Below are 19,653 nucleotides of genomic sequence, written 5' to 3'. Positions count from 1 at the left end.
TGAAGTTTGTAAAACTGTTTGAATGATGTCTGTGAGTATAACAGAACTCATATGGCAGGCAAAAACCTGAGAAAAAAACAAACAGGAAGTGAGAATTCTGAGACTGGTCAATGTTCAACTCATCGCCGATTCAATTCCCTGTAAGATATGGATCTGTTTGCACTTCCTACGCCTTCCACTAGATGTCAACAGTCCGTAGAACGTGGAATGAAGCCTCTAGTGTGATATGGGGCCGGATGGGAGGTGTTTCAGTCATTGGTCTGGCAGAATGCCAGTTCCTGGTCATGCGCTTTCCTCATGATATCGCCTTGCGTTCCATAACTTCTACAGACATGAAGTAATGCTCCGGTTGGAACGTTATTGGATATATATGATAACAACATCCTGAAGATTGATTCTCTACTTAGTTTGACCAGTTTATTCGACCTGTTATATAACTTTTTGAAGTTTTCGTCCGAGTTCGCCTGCATTTGCGCGAGCGTTAGGACATGTGCACCAAACATGCTAGCAAAAGTAGCTACTTAGACATAAGTAATGGACATTATCGAACAAAACAATGATTTATTGTGGAACTAGGATTCCTGGGAGTGCATTCTGATGAAGATGATCAAAGGTAAGGGAATATTTATGATGTAATTTCATATTTCTGTTGACTCCAACATGGCGGAGAAATGTTGTTATGTTTGAGCGCCGTCTCAGATTATTGCATGGTGTGCTTTTTACGTAAAGTTTTTTTGAAATCTGACACAGCGGTTGCATTAAGAACAAGTGTATCTTTAATCATATGTAAAACATGTATCTTTCATCAAAGTTTATGATGAGTATTTCTGTTATTTGACGTGGCTCTCTGCAATTTCTCCGGATATTTTGGAGGCATTTCTGAACATGGCGCCAATGTAAACCGAGATTTGTGGATATAAATATGCACATTATCGAACAAAACATAAATGTATTGTGTAACATGATGTCCTATGAGTGTCATCTGATGAAGATCATCAAAGGTTAGTGATTAATTTTATCTCTATTTCTGCTTTTTGTGACTACTATCTTTTGCTGGGAAAATGGCTGTGTTTTTCTGTGGCTATGTACTGAGCTAACATAATCATTTGGTGTGCTTTCGCCTTTTTGAAATCAGACATGTTGGCTGGATTCACAACATGTGTAGCTTTAATTTGGTGTCTTTCATGTGTGATTTCATGAAAGATTGATTTTTATAGTAATATATTTGAATTTGGCGCGCTACATTTTTTCTGGCTTTTGGCCAAGTGGGACGCTACCGTCCCACATATCCCAGAGAAGTTAACGACCATTCCACAGGTGCATGTTCATTAATTGTTTATGATTCATTGAACAAGCATGGGAAACAGTGTTTAAACCCTTTACAAAGAAAATCTGTGAAGTTATTTGGATTTTTACGAATTATCTTTGAAAGACAGGGTCCTGAAAAAGGGCCGTTTCTTATTTTGCTGAGTTTATGTGCGGTTCTCTGTTAAATTTCAAAATCCAGATTTGGCTCTCGAGCTAAGAAGTTTGCCCACCCCTGCTTTAGGCTGTACACCCCTGCTTTAGGCCGTTATACCCCTGCTTTAGGCCGTTACACCACTGCTTTAGGCCGTTACACCCCTGCTTTAGGCCATTACACCCCTTCTTTAGGCCATTACACCCCTGCTTTAGGCCGTTACCCCCCTGCTTTAGGCCGTTACCCCCCTGCTTTAGGCCATTACACCCCTGCTTTAGGCCGTTACACCCCTGCTTTAGGCCATTACACCCCTGCTTTAGGTTGTTAACACCCCTGCTTTAAGGCCATTACACCCCTGCTTTAGGCCGTTAACACCCCTGCTTTAACGCCATTACACCCCTGCTTTAGGCCGTTACAGTAAACTGGGGCTTTGTCAGGAGATAGTAACTTCATGGGAACCTCTTCATCATAAGCACCTCTAATCAAAGGTTATGGGTAACATATGGCCCTCGGCCTGTCTTTACCTTGAGGATACCTTTCTTTCTAAATCAAAGCCAAGTGGGTTAGAAGAACATAGAGTGCATTAGTCCCTAGTGGAATGTGTTGGAATGTGTTCTTCTTCAATCCACTGTTTGATTTAGAAGTCAGAGACATGCATGCCACCTAGGACCTAGATAGTCAAATCATTAGCTGTCTGGACAGATATATGACATGCTGCCCTCCTTCTCAGATCAAAGAGGGCCTGCCTGCCTGCCTGTCTGTCTGCCTGTCTGTCTGTCTGTCTGTCTGTCTGTCTGTCTGTCTGTCTGTCTGTCTGTCTGTCTGTCTGTCTGTCTGTCTGTCTGTCTGTCTGTCTGTCTGTCTGTCTGTCTGTCTGTCTGTCTGTCTGTCTGTCTGTCTGTCTGTCTGTCTGTCTGTCTGTCTGTCTGTCTGTCTGTCTGTCTGTCTGTCTGTCTCTTTGACTGTACACACAGCATGTGAGAGGGCCTGTCTGTCTGTCTGTCTGTCTCTTTGACTGTACACACAGCATGTGAGAGGGCCTGTCTGTCTGTCTGTCTCTTTGACTGTACACACAGCATGTGAGAGGGCCTGTCTGTCTGTCTGTCTCTTTGACTGTACACACAGCATGTGCGAGGGCCTGTCTGTCTGTCTGTCTCTTTGACTGTACACACAGCATGTGTAAAGGGCCTGTCTGTCTGTCTGTCTCTTTGACTGTACACACAGCATGTGTAAAGGGCCTGTCTGTCTGACTGTGTGTCCCAGGAGAGTTTGCCTGGTCTATTTTGGGCCCAGCTGATAAGTGGCCAGCATCATAAAGAGAGAGAAAAGGCCTGTGTTACATAACCAAGGTTACATACGACACCACAGGGAGAGAACACAGTGCTGCTTGGCCAATATAAAATAATAAATCAATATTTTATTGCGTAGTTTCATAATTTCACAACGATTATTTCCTGTTTTTTATTCATGGGGTTTGCATTGCAGGGTTGATCAGGCCTTCTTAGCCTTTTGTCAGGTTTTCTGTGGTAAGAGAGCTGAACAAATAGAGTTGAATGCACAGTTTGAAATGAATTCATGCATACTGAATGTTTGTTTAAGAAAGTTGCTTTAAGGAGGATGAAAGAAAAGAGAAGTATTCTGTATATCAGTCTTTAGAGTCTGATACAGGAGGCACTGGGAGTCTCCAGGGCATGGAGGTTAAATACACTAAGCTATGCTCAATATAGCATAGAATGTCTCAGTCCTGGCATAGTGACGGACTACTGTAATTTTATAGTGTTATAGTAAATGAATGCAAGCGTACAGTATATGTTTATTTTAGTTTTATTTCAACCTGTATGTTTGGTTTTGTGTGTTTTTACAGCTGACCGATGGGGGCAAAGCAGCCAAAGCCAAAATGAGTGTGGGAGATGTAGTTCTGTCTATCGATGGAATCGCCACCAACGGCATGAACCACCTGGAGGCCCAGAACAAGATCAAAGCCTGCACTGACAACCTCAACCTCACCCTGCAGAAGTAAGAGGCAGCGCACAAACTCATACACACACACCAGTGTTCATTTCGTTATCAAAAATTGTGACAAAAATATTTGTCAAAGACCAATTTTTCAATGGCAATTGACGACTGACTAAATATTTACAGAAAAAACTATAACTAAACGGAAATTATCAATTGACTAAAACGAGACAAAATTATCTCTGTGACTAAAATCTGGACTGGAAAATAGTTTTTGGAGAGATTGAGAAATGTTCAGTGATAAGGACAATTAATATGAACAGCACAGATGCACAGCGCAGTTCTCTTCAGCAGTGGGAATGACGTGCCACACCCGGCACACAGCCTACATCAGCTGGTGAGCTGCGGAGGAGCAAGCGGTGTGGGCAGACAGGCTCGGCTCTAGCTCCGCCTCCGATTATACACGTTGCACAGGCGATTCTCTTGCTTCCCCGTAGCTAACCCGTCACCACCAGCATTCTAGTTAGCTACCCTTTTCCTGATTAAAAAACACAAGCTGCTTTATGAAATTAGAAACAATAACATTGAGTTTAATAGTAAAACAAAAGTCTAGCTATGTTCTTCTCTTCTTTCAGTATAGAAAAGTAGTCTGTCTTTGAATTTATAGTCCCGCTCAACCCTCCCACTTTCCCCACTGAATTTCATAGCCATGTTCTGTAGGCAACGTAGCCAAGTCTCCCTCTTTTCCTCAGAGAACACAGCTTGATTCTAGCCCTTAGCATTCAAAAGATATGACCTATAATATCGGCTCTACGTTTTTTACTTTCTATCATGCATTGGAACATTCAGATAGCAATATACTTTTTATTTTATATAATTATTTGTATTTTACCCCCTTTTTCGTGATATCCAATTGCAATCTTGTCTCATCACTGCAACTCCCCAACAGGCTCAGGAGAGGCAAAGGTCAATTCATGTGTCTTCTGAAACATGACCCGCCAAGCCCACCAAATGACACCCACCCGCTTAACCCAGAAGCCAGTTGTGACACAGCCTGGGATCAAACCCGGGCATGTAGTGAAGCCTCAAGCACTGAGATGCAGTGCCTTAGACCGCTGCGCCACTCATGAGTCCAGGAATATGCTTTTTAGAACAAACATGCTTCTCTGACATGTTGAATAAGGAACAGTGGAGGCTCCTCAGAGGAGGAAAGGGTGGACCAAAATCAAAATAGTGAAACATTGAAATGTTTTCCTTTTAAGATAAAACTATACTAAATATATTCACATCACCAAATAATTGACTAAAACACCTTAGCAGCATTCTGTACGGTAGCACCATGGTGTAGCCGGAAGACAGCTAGCTTCCGTCCTCCTCTGGGTACATTGACTTCAATAAAAAACCTAGGAGGCTTGTGGTTCTCACCCCCTTCCATAGACTTGCACAGTAATTATGACTCCTTCTGGAGGATGTCCTCCAACCTATCAGAGCTCTTGCAGCATGAACTGACATGTTGTCCACCCAAAGGATCAGAGAATGAATCTAGTTCTGAAACCATAAGCTACAGGTAGCTAGCATTGCTGTTCATAAAATGTAGTGAGTAGTTGACACAAAGTGTGAAAGACAACAGTTGAACAGTTTTGAACAAATTCATTTCTTTAAAAATAAAGGACAATTTAAGAATGAACTGCTACTTAGGACATTCAACCATTATAAGAAGTATTGTCTTGTCTGTTCAGCCAGTTATCATACAGCTCAAAAACCCAACAAGACACACAATCAGGGGTCTTTTCAGAGTCCCCAAGTCCAGAACAGAGGCTTGGAGACACGCAGTACTACATAGAGCAACGACTACATGGAATTCTCTTCCACCTCAGGTAACTCAGGCAAACAATAAAATCAGTTTTTAAAAAATGGATAAAACAACACCTCAAGAAATAACGTGGACTGTGAAGACACACACACACACACACAAACACACACACACATTGTTCTTGAATGTTTGAGATTAATATTATTCATTTTTTAATATTATTTATTTTCTCTTTCTTATTATTTTTAAAATAGTCTAAAAAAAAATTAGTCGTAGTGTTATTAGTTTAGATATAGGTAATGTTCTTGTCCGTTAGTGATCTGTATTTTCTTTAACAGTTAATGGGGATAAAAATCTATGAATCAAACAGCAGTAGTTTAACAACACAGAGTAGAACTGAGTGCTGCTACAGACTGCTGTATGACTCCTTCCTGTGGGTTTTACTGTACGGGGTACTCTGCTAGTTAACGTAAGGCCACGACAGAAGTGCTGCTACAGACTGCTGTATGACTCCTTCCTGTGGGTTTTACTGTACGGGGTACTCTGCTAGTTAACGTAAGGCCACGACAGAAGTGCTGCTACAGACTGCTGTATGACTCCTTCCTGTGGGTTTTACTGTACGGGGTACTCTGCTAGTTAACGTAAGGCCACGACAGAAGTGCTGCTACAGACTGCTGTATGACTCCTTCCTGTGGGTTTTACTGTACGGGGTACTCTGCTAGTTAACGTAAGGCCACGACAGAAGTGCTGCTACAGACTGCTGTATGACTCCTTCCTGTGGGTTTTACTGTACGGGGTACTCTGCTAGTTAACGTAAGGCCACGACAGAAGTGCTGCTACAGACTGCTGTATGACTCCTTCCTGTGGGTTTTACTGTACGGGGTACTCTGCTAGTTAACGTAAGGCCACGACAGAAGTGCTGCTACAGACTGCTGTATGACTCCTTCCTGTGGGTTTTACTGTACGGGGTACTCTGCTAGTTGATTTAAGGCCACGACAGAAGTGCTCTAGTGTGTCTTTTTTAAGGATCACAGAGTTTGCATGTGACTTCGTTGATTCTGTCTGAAACTCTGTATTTAAGGCACATTTCAGGGAAATATTAAACGATTACGTGAATGCCTTACGGAAAAACACATTTCCTCCTGGACCATTACCCAAATGAAACACCACTTGCATTTAGCAGTTACGAGTCATTGCCTTGTCAGAAAAGTTTATTTCTCTATGCTCCGAATAAATAAACAAGTATAGTTTTTCATGGTTGAGAGCCGATGAACCTGGTAGTACTTTAAACGGTCTCTGAGTTTGGCCTGCTCTGTTTATGCTATACATAACTGCCCTGTCATTGTCCCTGGGGCCTTCTCAGGAATGCAGGGACGTTATGAATGATTTATCACTCTGGCTTGTTTAGTTTGCACGTTATATATCTATTTGTATGTGTGTCTCGTCAAGCACAGTATAATTTGATGCAGTGTGTGAAGTACTACATACACAGTTGGGGAAAAGGTTTGGTCAGAAACACAATACAGTGGCCCTGGATGGACATAAAGACACTAGAGTGGGGTTGAGAGGAAAACCCCCTGTGTCTCAGTGACAATTAGGGAGTATTAGGGACATTCATCTCACCAAGGTTATAGGCGTTAGAAGCAGTTTGTTCTGCTCAGGGACACCCAATGAGACCCTGACCTTTAACCCCCAGTCAATATGGGTCCAGTCAAGACGTTTACATCAAACTAAAAGACTACCTCTTATTTAGTTACTCACTAAATGCCCATGGGTGTGAAAAAGCCTTGAATTGGCATGGTATGGAAGTAGTGTGCAGTATAGTGAAGGATCTGGACCGTGGCAAATGCTGTTCAGCAGTTTTGAATGGAAATGTGCAGAACTCATCAGATCAGACGTCTGTCTGTTGTCAAACCCAATCCATTCCCAGGTTGATGTTGAACATGAGTATTGAGGGGGAGGAGAGAGAGGTCCCTCTGTGATACTTTAGCTCTGTTATAACTGTAACCACAGTAATCCACCCAGAACATGACTATACTGAGCTGTGCATTCTGAGGAGGAGTGACACAGTCAATACATTTCATTTAACACAGACCTGCTTTTGCCTAGGCTGGCTCTGCTTAGGTTGAAGTGAACCCCTGTGATGAAAGCTTTGAATGAAAAGCTCTTAAAATACCCTGTACATTGATACGACCTTCAACGGAAACAGGAATACTGGACATGAATCAGTTCTTTGGAGAGCTGTTACAGCAATTAAGTGCTGCTCAAACACTTTTTAGGCTTTATTTGCAAGGAGGCCAATGGGTACCTTGTCATCCGTGATTAAAACACTGTCCCTAATAGGTGGAGGCGGAATTGTGTATTGGAAATTCCAAAGAATTTCCATAAATGTGAAGAAATGATTTGTATGCTTGGCTTTCATTTAATAAGTTAAAGACATCAGAGACCACTTCAGTCAATCTTTAAAGATTATTAATTTAGCCCTCTCAGAACCATTCACTTGGGTCATATAGAATCAGTTCTGTTTGAATAAGAAAAGTAGTAAAAATAACCAAACCTCTGGTGCTACAGTATAGTCGCCCCATATAGGAAAAGCTGTGAAGCTGCTGAGCGGAGAGGCCTTATTGCTTGGTTGCGGAAAGCTCAATGCCACTGTTCCAGTGTGTTCCATAGCTGTGAGTATCATAGTCCTACAGCTACATGACAGATGTAGGGGAAACACTTCCACACGTCCGCCATGCTACACCGCCCGAGCTGTAAAAGTTGTTGAAAGAGCAGCACAGCGCCTGGTTCACGTGTCCTCTCATTCTGTCACCACAACGCTACATTACGGAGTCTTTTAACTCGAATGAAAAGGAAAATAGACCCCATCTCACAGCTGTCTGTAATCTAGCAAGTGTAATAAGGGAACAAGGAAATATCAAACACTCAGGCCATGTTAGACGATGATGATACACATGAGATCCAGCGATGTAGCAAACACTCATTCTTCATACATGTACTGGTGAAGACATGTGTTTCGTGATCTGAAATAATACATCTAAGTACATGGCTAATTTAAGTCTTAGGGGATAGCATCTTCTGGGAATACATCATTACTGGTAAAGTGGTGAAAGTAAAGGGAGCCAGGTTTCTGTTTTCCTTATTTAGATACTGTAGACAGCAAGGCAGTTCAAGAGGTGGGGCTGTCACCAATGTTGTCTTGATTATTGTCCAGTCATGTGGTCCAGTGCTGCAAGGAAAGACCTGGTTGAGCTGCAGCTGGCCCAGAACAGAGCATCACCCTTTGCTCTTAATTGTAATCAGAGGGCTGATATAAATACTATGCATGCCAGTCTCTCTTGGCTAAGAGTTGAGGAGAGACTGACTGCATCACTTCTTCTTTTTGTAAGAAATATTCATGTGTTGAAAATCCCAAATTGTTTGCATAGTCAATTTACACACAGCTCTGACACACACACTACCCCACCAGACATGCCACCAGGGGTCTTTTCACAGTCCCCAAATCCAGAACAAATTCAACAAAGCGTACAGTATTATATAGAGCCCTTATTGCATGGAACTTCCTTCCATCTCATATTGCTCAAATAAAAAGCAAACCTGGTTTCAAAAAACAGATAAAGCAACACCTCGCGGCACAACGCCTCTCCCATATTTGACCAAGATAGTTTGTGTGTATTTGACCTAGATAGTTTGTGTGTATTGGACCTAGATAGTTTGTGTGTATGCGTTGATAGGTAGGCTACGTGTGCCTTGTCTTTGAGCTGTTCTTGTCTAATGATGTTCTGTATTATGTCATTCTGTATTATGTTTCATGTTTTGTGTGGACCCCAAGAAGAGTAGCTGCTGCTTTTGCAACAGCTAATGGGGATCCTAATAAAATACCAAATACCTAATCATGGTACAATATGTGCTCTCTCTGGCAGTGTGGAACCAAGGACCCATAATTCCATCTCTCCCTGACCATCTTCATTCTCCTCCCCCCTGTTGCCAAAACCACCATCTGTACATTTTCTTGTCAATTCAGCAATGTGAAAAGAATGCAACGATTTCCATCCAATAATTTCTGACCGCATTCCCTTCCTGACCATATTTTCTTAATATTGGAAGGACTGCCTTTGCTTACAAACTCAGTTGAGAATGGTGCCAGAGGATTGGTTCAGGAGGATAGGTTTACAGTTACTCACTTTTAGGTTGTTTACAATTTGAAAGGCACCCCTTGCATTTCCTAAGTGCTTCGCTCTGTTTGTAATGTCAGTCTTAGTGAGCGGAACTGCCCCAGTTCTAGGGTCCAGTTCTAGGGTCCAGTTCTAGTATCCAGTTCTAGGGTCCAGTTCTAGGGTTCAGTTCTAGGGTTCAGTTCTAGGGTCCAGTTCTAGGGTCCAGTTCTAGGATCCAGTTCTAGGGTCCAGTTCTAGGATCCAGTTCTAGGGTCCAGTTCTAGGGTTCAGTTCTAGGGTCCAGTTCTAGGGTCCAGTTCTAGGGTTCAGTTCTAGGGTCCAGTTCTAGGATCCAGTTCTAGGGTCCAGTTCTAGGGTCCAGTTCTAGGATCCAGTTCTAGGGTTCAGTTCTAGGGTCCAGTTCTAGGGTCTAGTTCTAGGGTTCAGTTCTAGAGTCCAGTTCTAGGGTTCAGTTCTAGGGTCCAGTTCTAGGGTCCAGTTCTAGGGTTCAGTTCTAGAGTCCAGTTCTAGGGTCCAGTTCTAGGATCCAGTTCTAGGGTCCAGTTCTAGGATCCAGTTCTAGGGTCCAGTTCTAGGATCCAGTTCTAGGGTCCAGTTCTAGGGTTCAGTTCTAGGGTCCAGTTCTAGGGTTCAGTTCTAGGGTTCAGTTCTAGGGTCCAGTTCTAGGATCCAGTTCTAGGGTCCAGTTCTAGGATCCAGTTCTAGGGTCCAGTTCTAGGATCCAGTTCTAGGGTCCAGTTCTAGGGTCCAGTTCTAGGGTCCAGTTCTAGGATCCAGTTCTAGGATCCAGTTCTAGGGTTCAGTTCTAGGGTCCAGTTCTAGGGTCCAGTTCTAGATCTGTCAACACAACGTTTTACACATATCTGGGTGATTTATCATTTTTATACTGTTGACTGATGTGACAAGAGTATTATGGATTGGTTGTAGTTTTGACAACATAACAGCGGCGATGCCCTAGGATTAATTACTGTGAGTCAAACCAGGCCAGCATGTGACATCACATGGTGACGTACTGTCATCTCATACGGTCATGTTTGATATTCTGTGAGCAGAAAATTCACACAAGGTCATCAACATTTATGGTTCAGGGCTGTATGAATGAGTCTACTTTAGAAAAACATGTTATAGCAAGGGGACAGATTCTTGGGTTTACAGTTCTTTCTTTGTCATCCAATGTGTTGTTCTACCATTGATCGAAGAAGGCTTAGTTTAGTTTATTAGGATCCCCATTAGCTACTGCACATGCAGCAGTTACTCTTCCTGGGGTCCACATAAAACGTACAAATACAGTGCATTCGGAAAGTATTCAGACCCCTTCACTTTTTCCACATTTTGTTACGTTACAGTCTTATTCTAAAATGTATTCAATCGTTTTTTCCCCCTCATCAATCTACACACAATACCCCATAATGACAAACCAAAGCCAGGTTTATAGAAATTTTAGCAAATGTATTCAAAATAAAAAATATATAACATTTACATTAGTATTCAGACCCTTTACTCAGTACTTTGTTGAAGCACCTTTGGCAGCGATTACAGCCTCGAGTCTTCTTGTAAGATAAGTGGCAAATAATTTGTAAAAATAGAGAAGAGTAATGGTCCAAGGCAACTGCCCTGATGGACACCGCACTGTACATATCTGTTGTTAGAGAAACTTCCATTGAAGAATACTCTCTGAGTTCTATTTGATAAATAACTCTCCAACCGTCTGTTGGCAGGTGATGTAAAGCCATATCAGAGTTTTTTCAATGACACATAATGATCAATAACATCAAAGGCTGCACTGAAATCTAATAATACAGCTCCAACTATCATCTTATTATCTATTTCAGGCAGCTCAGATCTGACTGGATGATAAAGGCTGGTTGGATGAGGACATAGAGGTTAGCCCCTTTTTCTTCTGAGAGAGAAACCAGTATCATCCACACTGCTGTGTTCATCCCATGCTGGAGAAACCACAACTTTATATCCATCAGTTATCCTCTGCCAGATGTATTCTTTCCATCACTCAACGCCTCCCCTTTGGCACTTCAGCTGCTTACCAGCCTCCCCACACCCCCTGAGCCACAGAGCAGCACACGCTAACACTAACTAGGGAGGCTAGGAGCTAGGCTAGCATGCCACTTTGATTAGCAGACTTTACGAGGTGATAGCAACTGGGTATCCAAGAAGGCTTTAATCTCTTGTCTCATGCTAGCAGTTCATGTCCATGGCTCGAGGGTTGGAGAGAGAGTATTTCCACGTATCAGCAGAGTGATGGAGAGCATGCACAGACCTAGCTCTAGTTCGACTGTGAGGGTATTTCTAAGTAAGCTACAGTAAGATTATGCATGATTTGGAGACCACCCGATTAGTAGGTTTCTGCTCAAGTTGCTGTGACCTTCTCTCTCAGAAATTCCTCAGAAAAGAAAAACAGGTTTTCTATCCAGGCTTGGGCTGTTAAAAACTGAGAACATATTCATAAGCACAAACTGGCCGATCAAGCCTAATGTGTGTTATGATCGTAATGACAACCAGTCACTTTACAACACATCTCTGTCTGCTTCGCTTGTATGGAAATGTCTTCCCAGGGTTGAGAGAGAGAACTAACACAATGAGTTCTGCCAGGAGATAATTTATGTTTATTTATTGCCACAGATTGAGAGGGAGAGAGAGAGAGAGAGAGAGAGAGAGAGAGAGAGAGAGAGAGAGAGAGAGAGAGAGAGAGAGAGAGAGAGAGAGAGAGAGAGAGAGAGAGAGAGAGAGAGAGAGAGAGAGAGAGAGAGAGAGAGAGAGAGAGAGAGAGAGAGAGAGAGAGAGAGAGAGAGAGAATTAGTGAGAGGGATTGTTATAGAAATCTCTCAGCAGTAGAAAGGGAGGGAGAGAGGGAGGGCAAGAGAGGGATAAACCTGGAGGTGGATTTGATGGACAGACAGACACTACTCTGGAGGTGGATGTGATGGACAGACAGACAGACAGACAGACAGACAGACAGACAGACAGACAGACAGACAGACAGACAGACAGACAGACAGACAGACACTACTCTGGAGGTGGATGTGACAAACAGACAGACAGACAGACAGACAGACAGACCGACCGACCGACCGACCGACCGACCGACCGACCGACCGACCGACCGACCGACCGACCGACAGACCGACAGACCGACAGACAGACAGACAGACAGACAGACAGACAGACAGACAGACAGACAGACAGACAGACACTACTCTGGCTCAGTGTGAAAGAAAAAGGAAGAGTAGAAGGGGTGGGCCCTGACACTAATGGTCTGGCTGAAAGTTTAATGACATAGGGATAAGGGGGAAGGGTAGACTGGTCTATAATATCACCCCTCTGAAACACCTTATATGGGGATGGTATATATCTGAAGCATGTATGAAACAATAGGTGCTTTGCGTCTTATTTCTCGTACGTTACTCTACTTGTCAGTTAAGTAGCATGTGTTGTATGCTGTATAACTGTACTGTGCCGATATACAGTAACATCTACTGTCTGCAATAATGGCACTGTTGATGTCATTGCCCTTTCCTGTTTTGATGAGATCAAGGATTTCACAACCCACAATAGGCTAAATACGGTTTGTGGAAGACTGACCGAGTTTGGGCTTTTAAAAGCTGAGAACATATTCATAAACACAAACTGGCCGATCAAGACTGTGTGCTTGATTGTAATGGCAACCTGTCACTTTACAACACATCTCATTCTGCTTCGCTTGTATATATCTTTACCATTCGGCCATCAGATTTGCCACCAATGCTCCTTATAGGACACATCACTGCACTCTATACTCCTCTGTAAACTGGTCATCTCTGTATACCCGTCGCAAGACCCACTGGTTGATGCTTATTTATAAAACCCTCTTAGGCCTCTCCCCCCTATCTGAGATTGCAGCCCTCATCCTCTACATACAACTACCGTTCTGCCAGTCACATTCTGTTGAAGGTCCCCAAAGCGCGCACATCCCTGGGTCACTCGTCTTTTCAGTTCGCTGTAGCTAGTGACTGGAACGAGCTGCAACAAACACTCAAACTGGACAGTCTTATCTCAATCTCTTCATTCAAAGACTCAATCATGGACACTCTTACTGACGGTTGTGGCTGTTTTGCGTGATGTATTGTTGTCTCTACCTTCTTGCCCTTTGTGCTGTTCTGTGCCCAATAATGTTTGTACCATGTTTTTGTGTTGCTACCATGTTGCTGTTATGTTGTGTTGCTACCATGCTGTGTTGTCATGTGTTGCTGCCTTGCTATGTTGTTGTCTTAGGTCTCTCTTTATGTAGTGTTGTCTCTCTTGTTGTGATGTGTGTTTTGTCCTATATTTATATTGTATTCATTTTTTTTTTTTTATCCCAGGCCCCCGTCCCCGCAGGAGGCCTTTTGCCTTTTGGTAGGCCGTCATTGTAAATAAGAATTTGCTCTTAACTGACTTGCCTAGTTAAATAAAGGTTAAATAAATAAAAATAAAAATATAGAAATGTCTTCTTAGGGTTGAGAGAGAGCTGACACAGTGAGTTGTGCAAGGAGAGTGTGGAAGGGAGCATGAGGAAACTATGATAATTGATGTTTATTTATTGTCATGGAAATATGCAACACAGCGCAGTAAAACACTGCTCCTCCTGATAATGTGGCTGGTGCACCTGGATCCAAAACCACAAAGAAGTCAGATCCTCTCATGTTCTCTAAAGGGATGAGAGAGAGAGAGAGAGAGAGAGAGAGAGAGAGAGAGTATATATGTCAGTGTGCACAAATCATTTCACAATTTGGAACCTTAAAGCTTTGGGGCTGTGTTTTGACAGTGCTGTGTGTTAGGAGCGTTTTGAAATGCTTCAGTGTATAACCCCTGTGTTTCTCTGTCAGTTTCAATCCCAGTCTGCTCTCAGGCCTATCAGTACAGACTGGCCTTTCACTCTCTCATCAGCTCACTGTAGCTCACAACACAACACAGAGAAACAGTCAAGTGGAAATGGCATTTACCAACAGTTTCAACATATGAAAGATGTCAAAGCACACAGCTTGTCTTTTACCTGTCTACATGCTGTCTGTTTGGTTCAGATACACGCATGCCTCTTTTCTCTCTCTCTTTTTGTGCTCCTTGAGCTCAGATGTTAGTTAAATCCCGAAAAAAGATGAATAGAGGAGTAATCGGCAGCAATGGGACCAAATCTTTGTGTCTCTGTCAGTTGGCTTATACTTTACTGTGGTAGACTAGGCCTCTGTGTCTTGTCCTCTCATCTATGATGTTAGATAGGGCCTCTGTGTCTTGTCCTCTCATCTATGAAGTTAGATAGGGCCTCTGTGTCTTGTCCTCTCATCTGTGAAGTTAGATAGGGCCTCTGTGTCTTGTCCTTTCATCTATGAAGTTAGATAGGGCCTCTGTGTCTCGTCCTTTCATCTATGAAGTTAGATAGGGCCTCTTTGTCTTGTCCTCATCTATGAAGTTAGATAGGGCCTCTGTGTCTTGTCCTCATCTATGAAGTTAGATAGGGCCTCTGTGTCTTGTCCTCATCTATGAAGTTAGATAGGGCCTCTGTGTCTTGTCCTCTCATCTATGAAGTTAGATAGGGCCTCTGTGTCTTGTCCTCTCATCTATGAAGTTAGATAGGGCCTCTGTGTCTTGTCCTCTCATCTATGAAGTTAGTTAGGGCCTCTTTGTCTTGTCCTCTCATCTATGAAGTTAGATAGGGCCTCTGTGGCCTCTCTTTTAATGTACAGAATACCTTTTGACTGGCCAATCAGCCTTTCAGTTTTGTGTGTAAATCTTCTGCGACCTCCAGCGTCATGTAGCACATGTCCACCTGCTGTGCTGCTCTCCTCCGCTGGTACAGCTTGTCCACTGTCACAGTGTACAGTATAGTCAGGCCTGCTGTTTACATAGCAGCCAGTCAGCCATACGCTAGCTAGCAGCTCTATTAGACAGGGGGAGAAGAGAGGAAGCCTCGCTCCGAACCAGACACAGACGGCCATTGTTTCCTTGGTAGACTGAAGCTGCTGTGTGAAGGGGGTAGTGGGTGAGGGGGTAGGGGTTGAGGGAAAGGACATTATAATATAATACGGAGCTCATGCTTTTATGCCTGGCCGTGGCCAGATGTTGAGTGGAGGAGGGAGAGGGTGAGAGGGGTCAGTCTGCTGGGGTTGTTCACTACTTTGGACATGGTCCCACTCTGAAATGAGACTCATATAACTTGAACTGAGGAAATGATGTCTATTTCTAGAAAGAACATTTTGAGAGAGACAGTATTTTCCATACTTTTACTTTTCAGAGTTTCTCTTCCATGGCCGTGCTTTTCCTCTTAATCTTTAAAAGTCATGTTGACCTTTGAGTGTTTCTGATAACATCATGTTCATATAGTTAGTTTCCAGCTGGGAGCATTCAGGCATGAGGACCGTTACAAACTCCTTAATAAACCTCATAATGTATATCGAGCATGTCTTATTGTGCAATCATATTCAATTATATGAAACCATCTCTTTTTTTGCTGCTTAATCTTTATTCTCCTGATAATTAACCTGGAAGTCTATGTTTCGGCCTGGAAATGTTGTATTTATTACAGGTAGTTAGTTATCTGTCTCTGTTGTAAACTGTCAGGTGTAAACGGACTGACTGTGGAACCCCACATGACATCGGAGCGGTCCAAGTTGTCTGTGTAATGGATGCGATTGCTTCTAATGCGCCGGAAGTGAGAGTTTGTCTTATATTAAATTACAGTTACTGGTCCAGATTACCTTTTCGTATGGGATTAATTATCTCCTGTCCACAATGTGTGTGCTTGAGCGTCTGTGTGTGCGTGCATGCGTATGTTTGCCCGGCGCGTGTGTGACTACTAGTATGGTATGAATGATCCTGTTCTTTGGCCGGCTGTCATTCAGGGGAACAGATTGATGCAGGATAGTCTGGAAGAGATATTATGAAACATCTGTTTGTGTGTGTGTGTGTGTGTGTGTGTGTGTGTGTGTGTGTGTGTGTGTGTGTGTGTGTGTGTGTGTGTGTGTGTGTGTGTGTGTGTGTGTGTGTGTGTGTGTGTGTGTGTGTGTGTGTGTGTGGTGGAAGGAAGAGTGTGTGTGACAGAGGAAACACATCTAAATCAAATCAAAGTGTATTGGTTGCGTACACAGTTTAGCAGTTGTTATAGCGGGTGAAATGTTACTAGCTCCTCACAATGCAGTGAAATGCCAAACAGTACACAAATAATAATAAAAAAGACAAGAAAATAATGATATTTCATGCGTGATGGGACTTAGGGTCTTCTCCTCATGCTTATGACGTAATTCCCTGGCTGTTAATGTCCCCCACCCCTCCTTGACACATGCATGCTGCTGAGAGGACTGGGGACTAATCATTACACACACACATCATGTGTGTTACTGACAATGGAAACAAGCTTTCACACCAAAAATAAACCCTCTATCCTCACCTCTCCTCTCTTTACATAAGATTAGAGCTCTCTCTCCTCAATGTACCTAGAGTGGATCACTCTATTTCTCTCTCTCTGTGTCTCTGTGTCTCTTTCTCTCTGTCTCTCCATCTCTCTCCCTCTCTCTCTTTCTCTCTCCATCTCTTGCCACCTTTCTCTCCATCTCTCAATAGTGCAGTTGTAGAACTTTTGAGGGCCCATGTCAAATCTTTTCAGCCTCCTGAGGTGGAAGAGGCGTGGTCGTGCCCTCTTCACGACTGTGTTGGTGTCCTTAAAATGTCATAATGTCATTCTCACCTGTATATCTAGCTAAGTGCGGTACACACAGTTGTAGTGTGTGTGTGTGTGTGTGTGTGTGTGTGTGTGTGTGTGTGTGTGTGTGTGTGTGTGTGTGAGGTCACATTGTGTCCTGGTGCTGAGAGTGCTGGGCCTTGTGTTAGCAGTCTCTCCATCACTCAGTCAGATGCCATGTGCCAGACTGTTGCTCTTGGCTCAGACAGACAGACAGAAAGACTGACAGGGGGGAAATGTGTCAGTCTACTTTGCCCTCAGGCTCGTTCTTCCAATCTCCTTATCCTGCAGGAGTGTGTGTGTGTTCCAGTTTCCTACCAGCCTATTCATTCACAGACCTCGCTGTCTCCCTTTCTCTCTTTCTCAGCCTGCAAAGAATAAAGCACCATACTAAACTACATTAGCTTTAGTAGTATGTAAACAACGTCTCGTTTGAATCACACCCTTATGATTAAGCTAATGTGACCTTGATGAGCTGAGGGAGTCACAAAAGCTGAACGGCTTTCCTCTTCGAAATAGTTTTTTTATGCTCATTAACCGTCAACATACCAAATCATTGTGACCGTTAACGTACTATTTAACATGACTTAAACCACTGGCTGGAATCAAATGAGACGAAGCATCCTGATTACATTGGGTGGAATACATTGAGAGGTGGATTCCTGGACTAAATTGTGTTCATGCGAGTGGAACAGGGATGCAGGCAGGCTGAATGAGGCTCTCTATGTGAGCAGGGAGAGGACAACTAAGGGCCTTCTCTGTCTGATTACAACCATGCTCCTCTCAGCAGGGGGAAGTCATCCTTACTGACTAAAGACCGGATAGACCTCTATTGTAGTTATGTGCTATATCAGCAGACAAAACTGGATCTCACACACCTTGAATTTAACAGGAATTTATTTTGTTATTTGAACGGTCGTTTTTCTCAATGACCGATTGACTTTTGAAGCCTCAGTGACATGACTTTTAAAGGATAGTCCTCGAGGATTTGATTCAGAAAAACACAGTTTCATATTTTCTGTGAATGTCTAGACTTTTCTGGAAAAGATCCCAATGAATCAGAAATGCATGGCTCCTTGAGTCATAACATATGTCAATGTGACTTGATGGATTACATGCAGTGCCTTCGGAAAGTATTCAGACCCCTTGACTTTTTCCACATTTTGTTACGTTACAGCCTTAAAATGATTATATACACATTTTTCCCCGTCAATCTACTCACAATACCGCATAATGACAAAGTGAAAACAGGTTTTTGACATTTTTGCAAATGTATAAAAAGTAAAAATCGTAAATACCTTATTTACATAAGTATTCAGACCCTTTGCTATGAGACTCAAAATTGAGTTCAGGTGCATCCTGTTTCCATTGATCGTCCTTGAGATGTTTCTACAACTTGATTGGAGTCCACCTGTTGTAAATTAAATTGATTGGACATGATTTGGAAAGGCACACACCTGTCTATCTAAGGTCCCACAGTCGACCTCATGTCAGAGCAAAAACCAAGCCATGAGGTCGAAGGAATTGTCCGTAGAGCTCCGAGACAGGATTGTGTTGAGGCACAGATCAAGGGAAGGGTACCAAACAATGTCTGCAGCATTGAAGGTCACCAAGAACACAGTGGCCTCCATCATTCTCAAATGGAAAAGGTTTGGAATCACCAAGACTCTTCGTAGAGCTGGCCGCCCGGTCAACCTGATCAATCGAGGGAGAAGAGTCTTGGTCAGGGAGGTGACCAAGAACCCGATGGTCACTCTTACAGAGCTCCAGAGTTCCTTTGTGGAGATGGGAGAACCTTCCAGAAGGACAACCATCTCTGCAGCACTCCACCAATCAGGCCTTTATGGTAGAGTGGCCAGACGGAAGCCACTCCTCAGTAAAAGGCACATGAGAGCCCGCATGGAGTTTGCCAAAAGGCACCTAAAGACTCTCAGACCATGAGAAAGAAGATTCTCTGGTCTGATGAAACCAATATTGAACTCTTTGGCCTGAATGCCAAGTGTCACGTCTGGAGGAAACCTGGCACCATCCCTACGGGGAAGCATGGTGGTGGCAGCATCATGCTGTGAGGATGTTTTTCAGTGGCAGGGACTGGGAGACTAGTCAGGATCGAGGGAAAGATGAACAGAGCAAAGTACAGAGATCCTTGATGAAAACCGGCTCCAGAGAGCTCAGGACCTCAGACTGGGGTGAAGGTTCACCTTCCAACAGGACAACGACCTTAAGCACACAGCCAAGACAACGCAGGAGTGGCTTCGGGACAAGTCTCTGAATGTCCTTGAGTGGCCCAGCCAGAGCCCGGACTTGAACCCGATCCAACATCTCTGGAGAGACCTGAAAGTAGGTGTGCAGCAACGCTCCCCATCCAACCTGACAGAGCTTGAGAGGATCTGCAGAGAAGAATGGGAGAAACTCCCCAAATACAGGTGTGCCAAGCTTGTAGCGTCATACCCACGAAGACTCGAGGCTGTAATCGCTACCAAAGGTGCTTCAATAAAGTACTGAGTAAAGGGTCTGAATACTTATGTAAATGCGATAT

General features: G+C 43.3%; 1 protein-coding gene across 2 annotated transcripts in view; it reads left to right on the top strand.

Annotated features, from left to right (window-relative positions):
- The window catches only part of LOC120045008 (PDZ and LIM domain protein 7-like), a 101,305-nt gene that overhangs the window by 52,953 nt on the left and 28,699 nt on the right, over positions 1-19,653 (top strand). For both annotated transcript variants that reach the window (XM_038989814.1, XM_038989813.1), the window contains exon 3: positions 3,324-3,475. In XM_038989814.1, the coding sequence (XP_038845742.1) occupies positions 3,324-3,475 (152 nt within the window). The remainder of the gene's footprint in view (positions 1-3,323; positions 3,476-19,653) is intronic.

Source organism: Salvelinus namaycush, chromosome 3 (genome assembly GCF_016432855.1).
Source record: "Salvelinus namaycush isolate Seneca chromosome 3, SaNama_1.0, whole genome shotgun sequence".
Lineage (NCBI taxonomy): Eukaryota > Metazoa > Chordata > Actinopteri > Salmoniformes > Salmonidae > Salvelinus > Salvelinus namaycush.
Note: the sequence above shows the minus strand (reverse complement) of the source record. Positions and strands in the feature narration are given on the sequence as shown.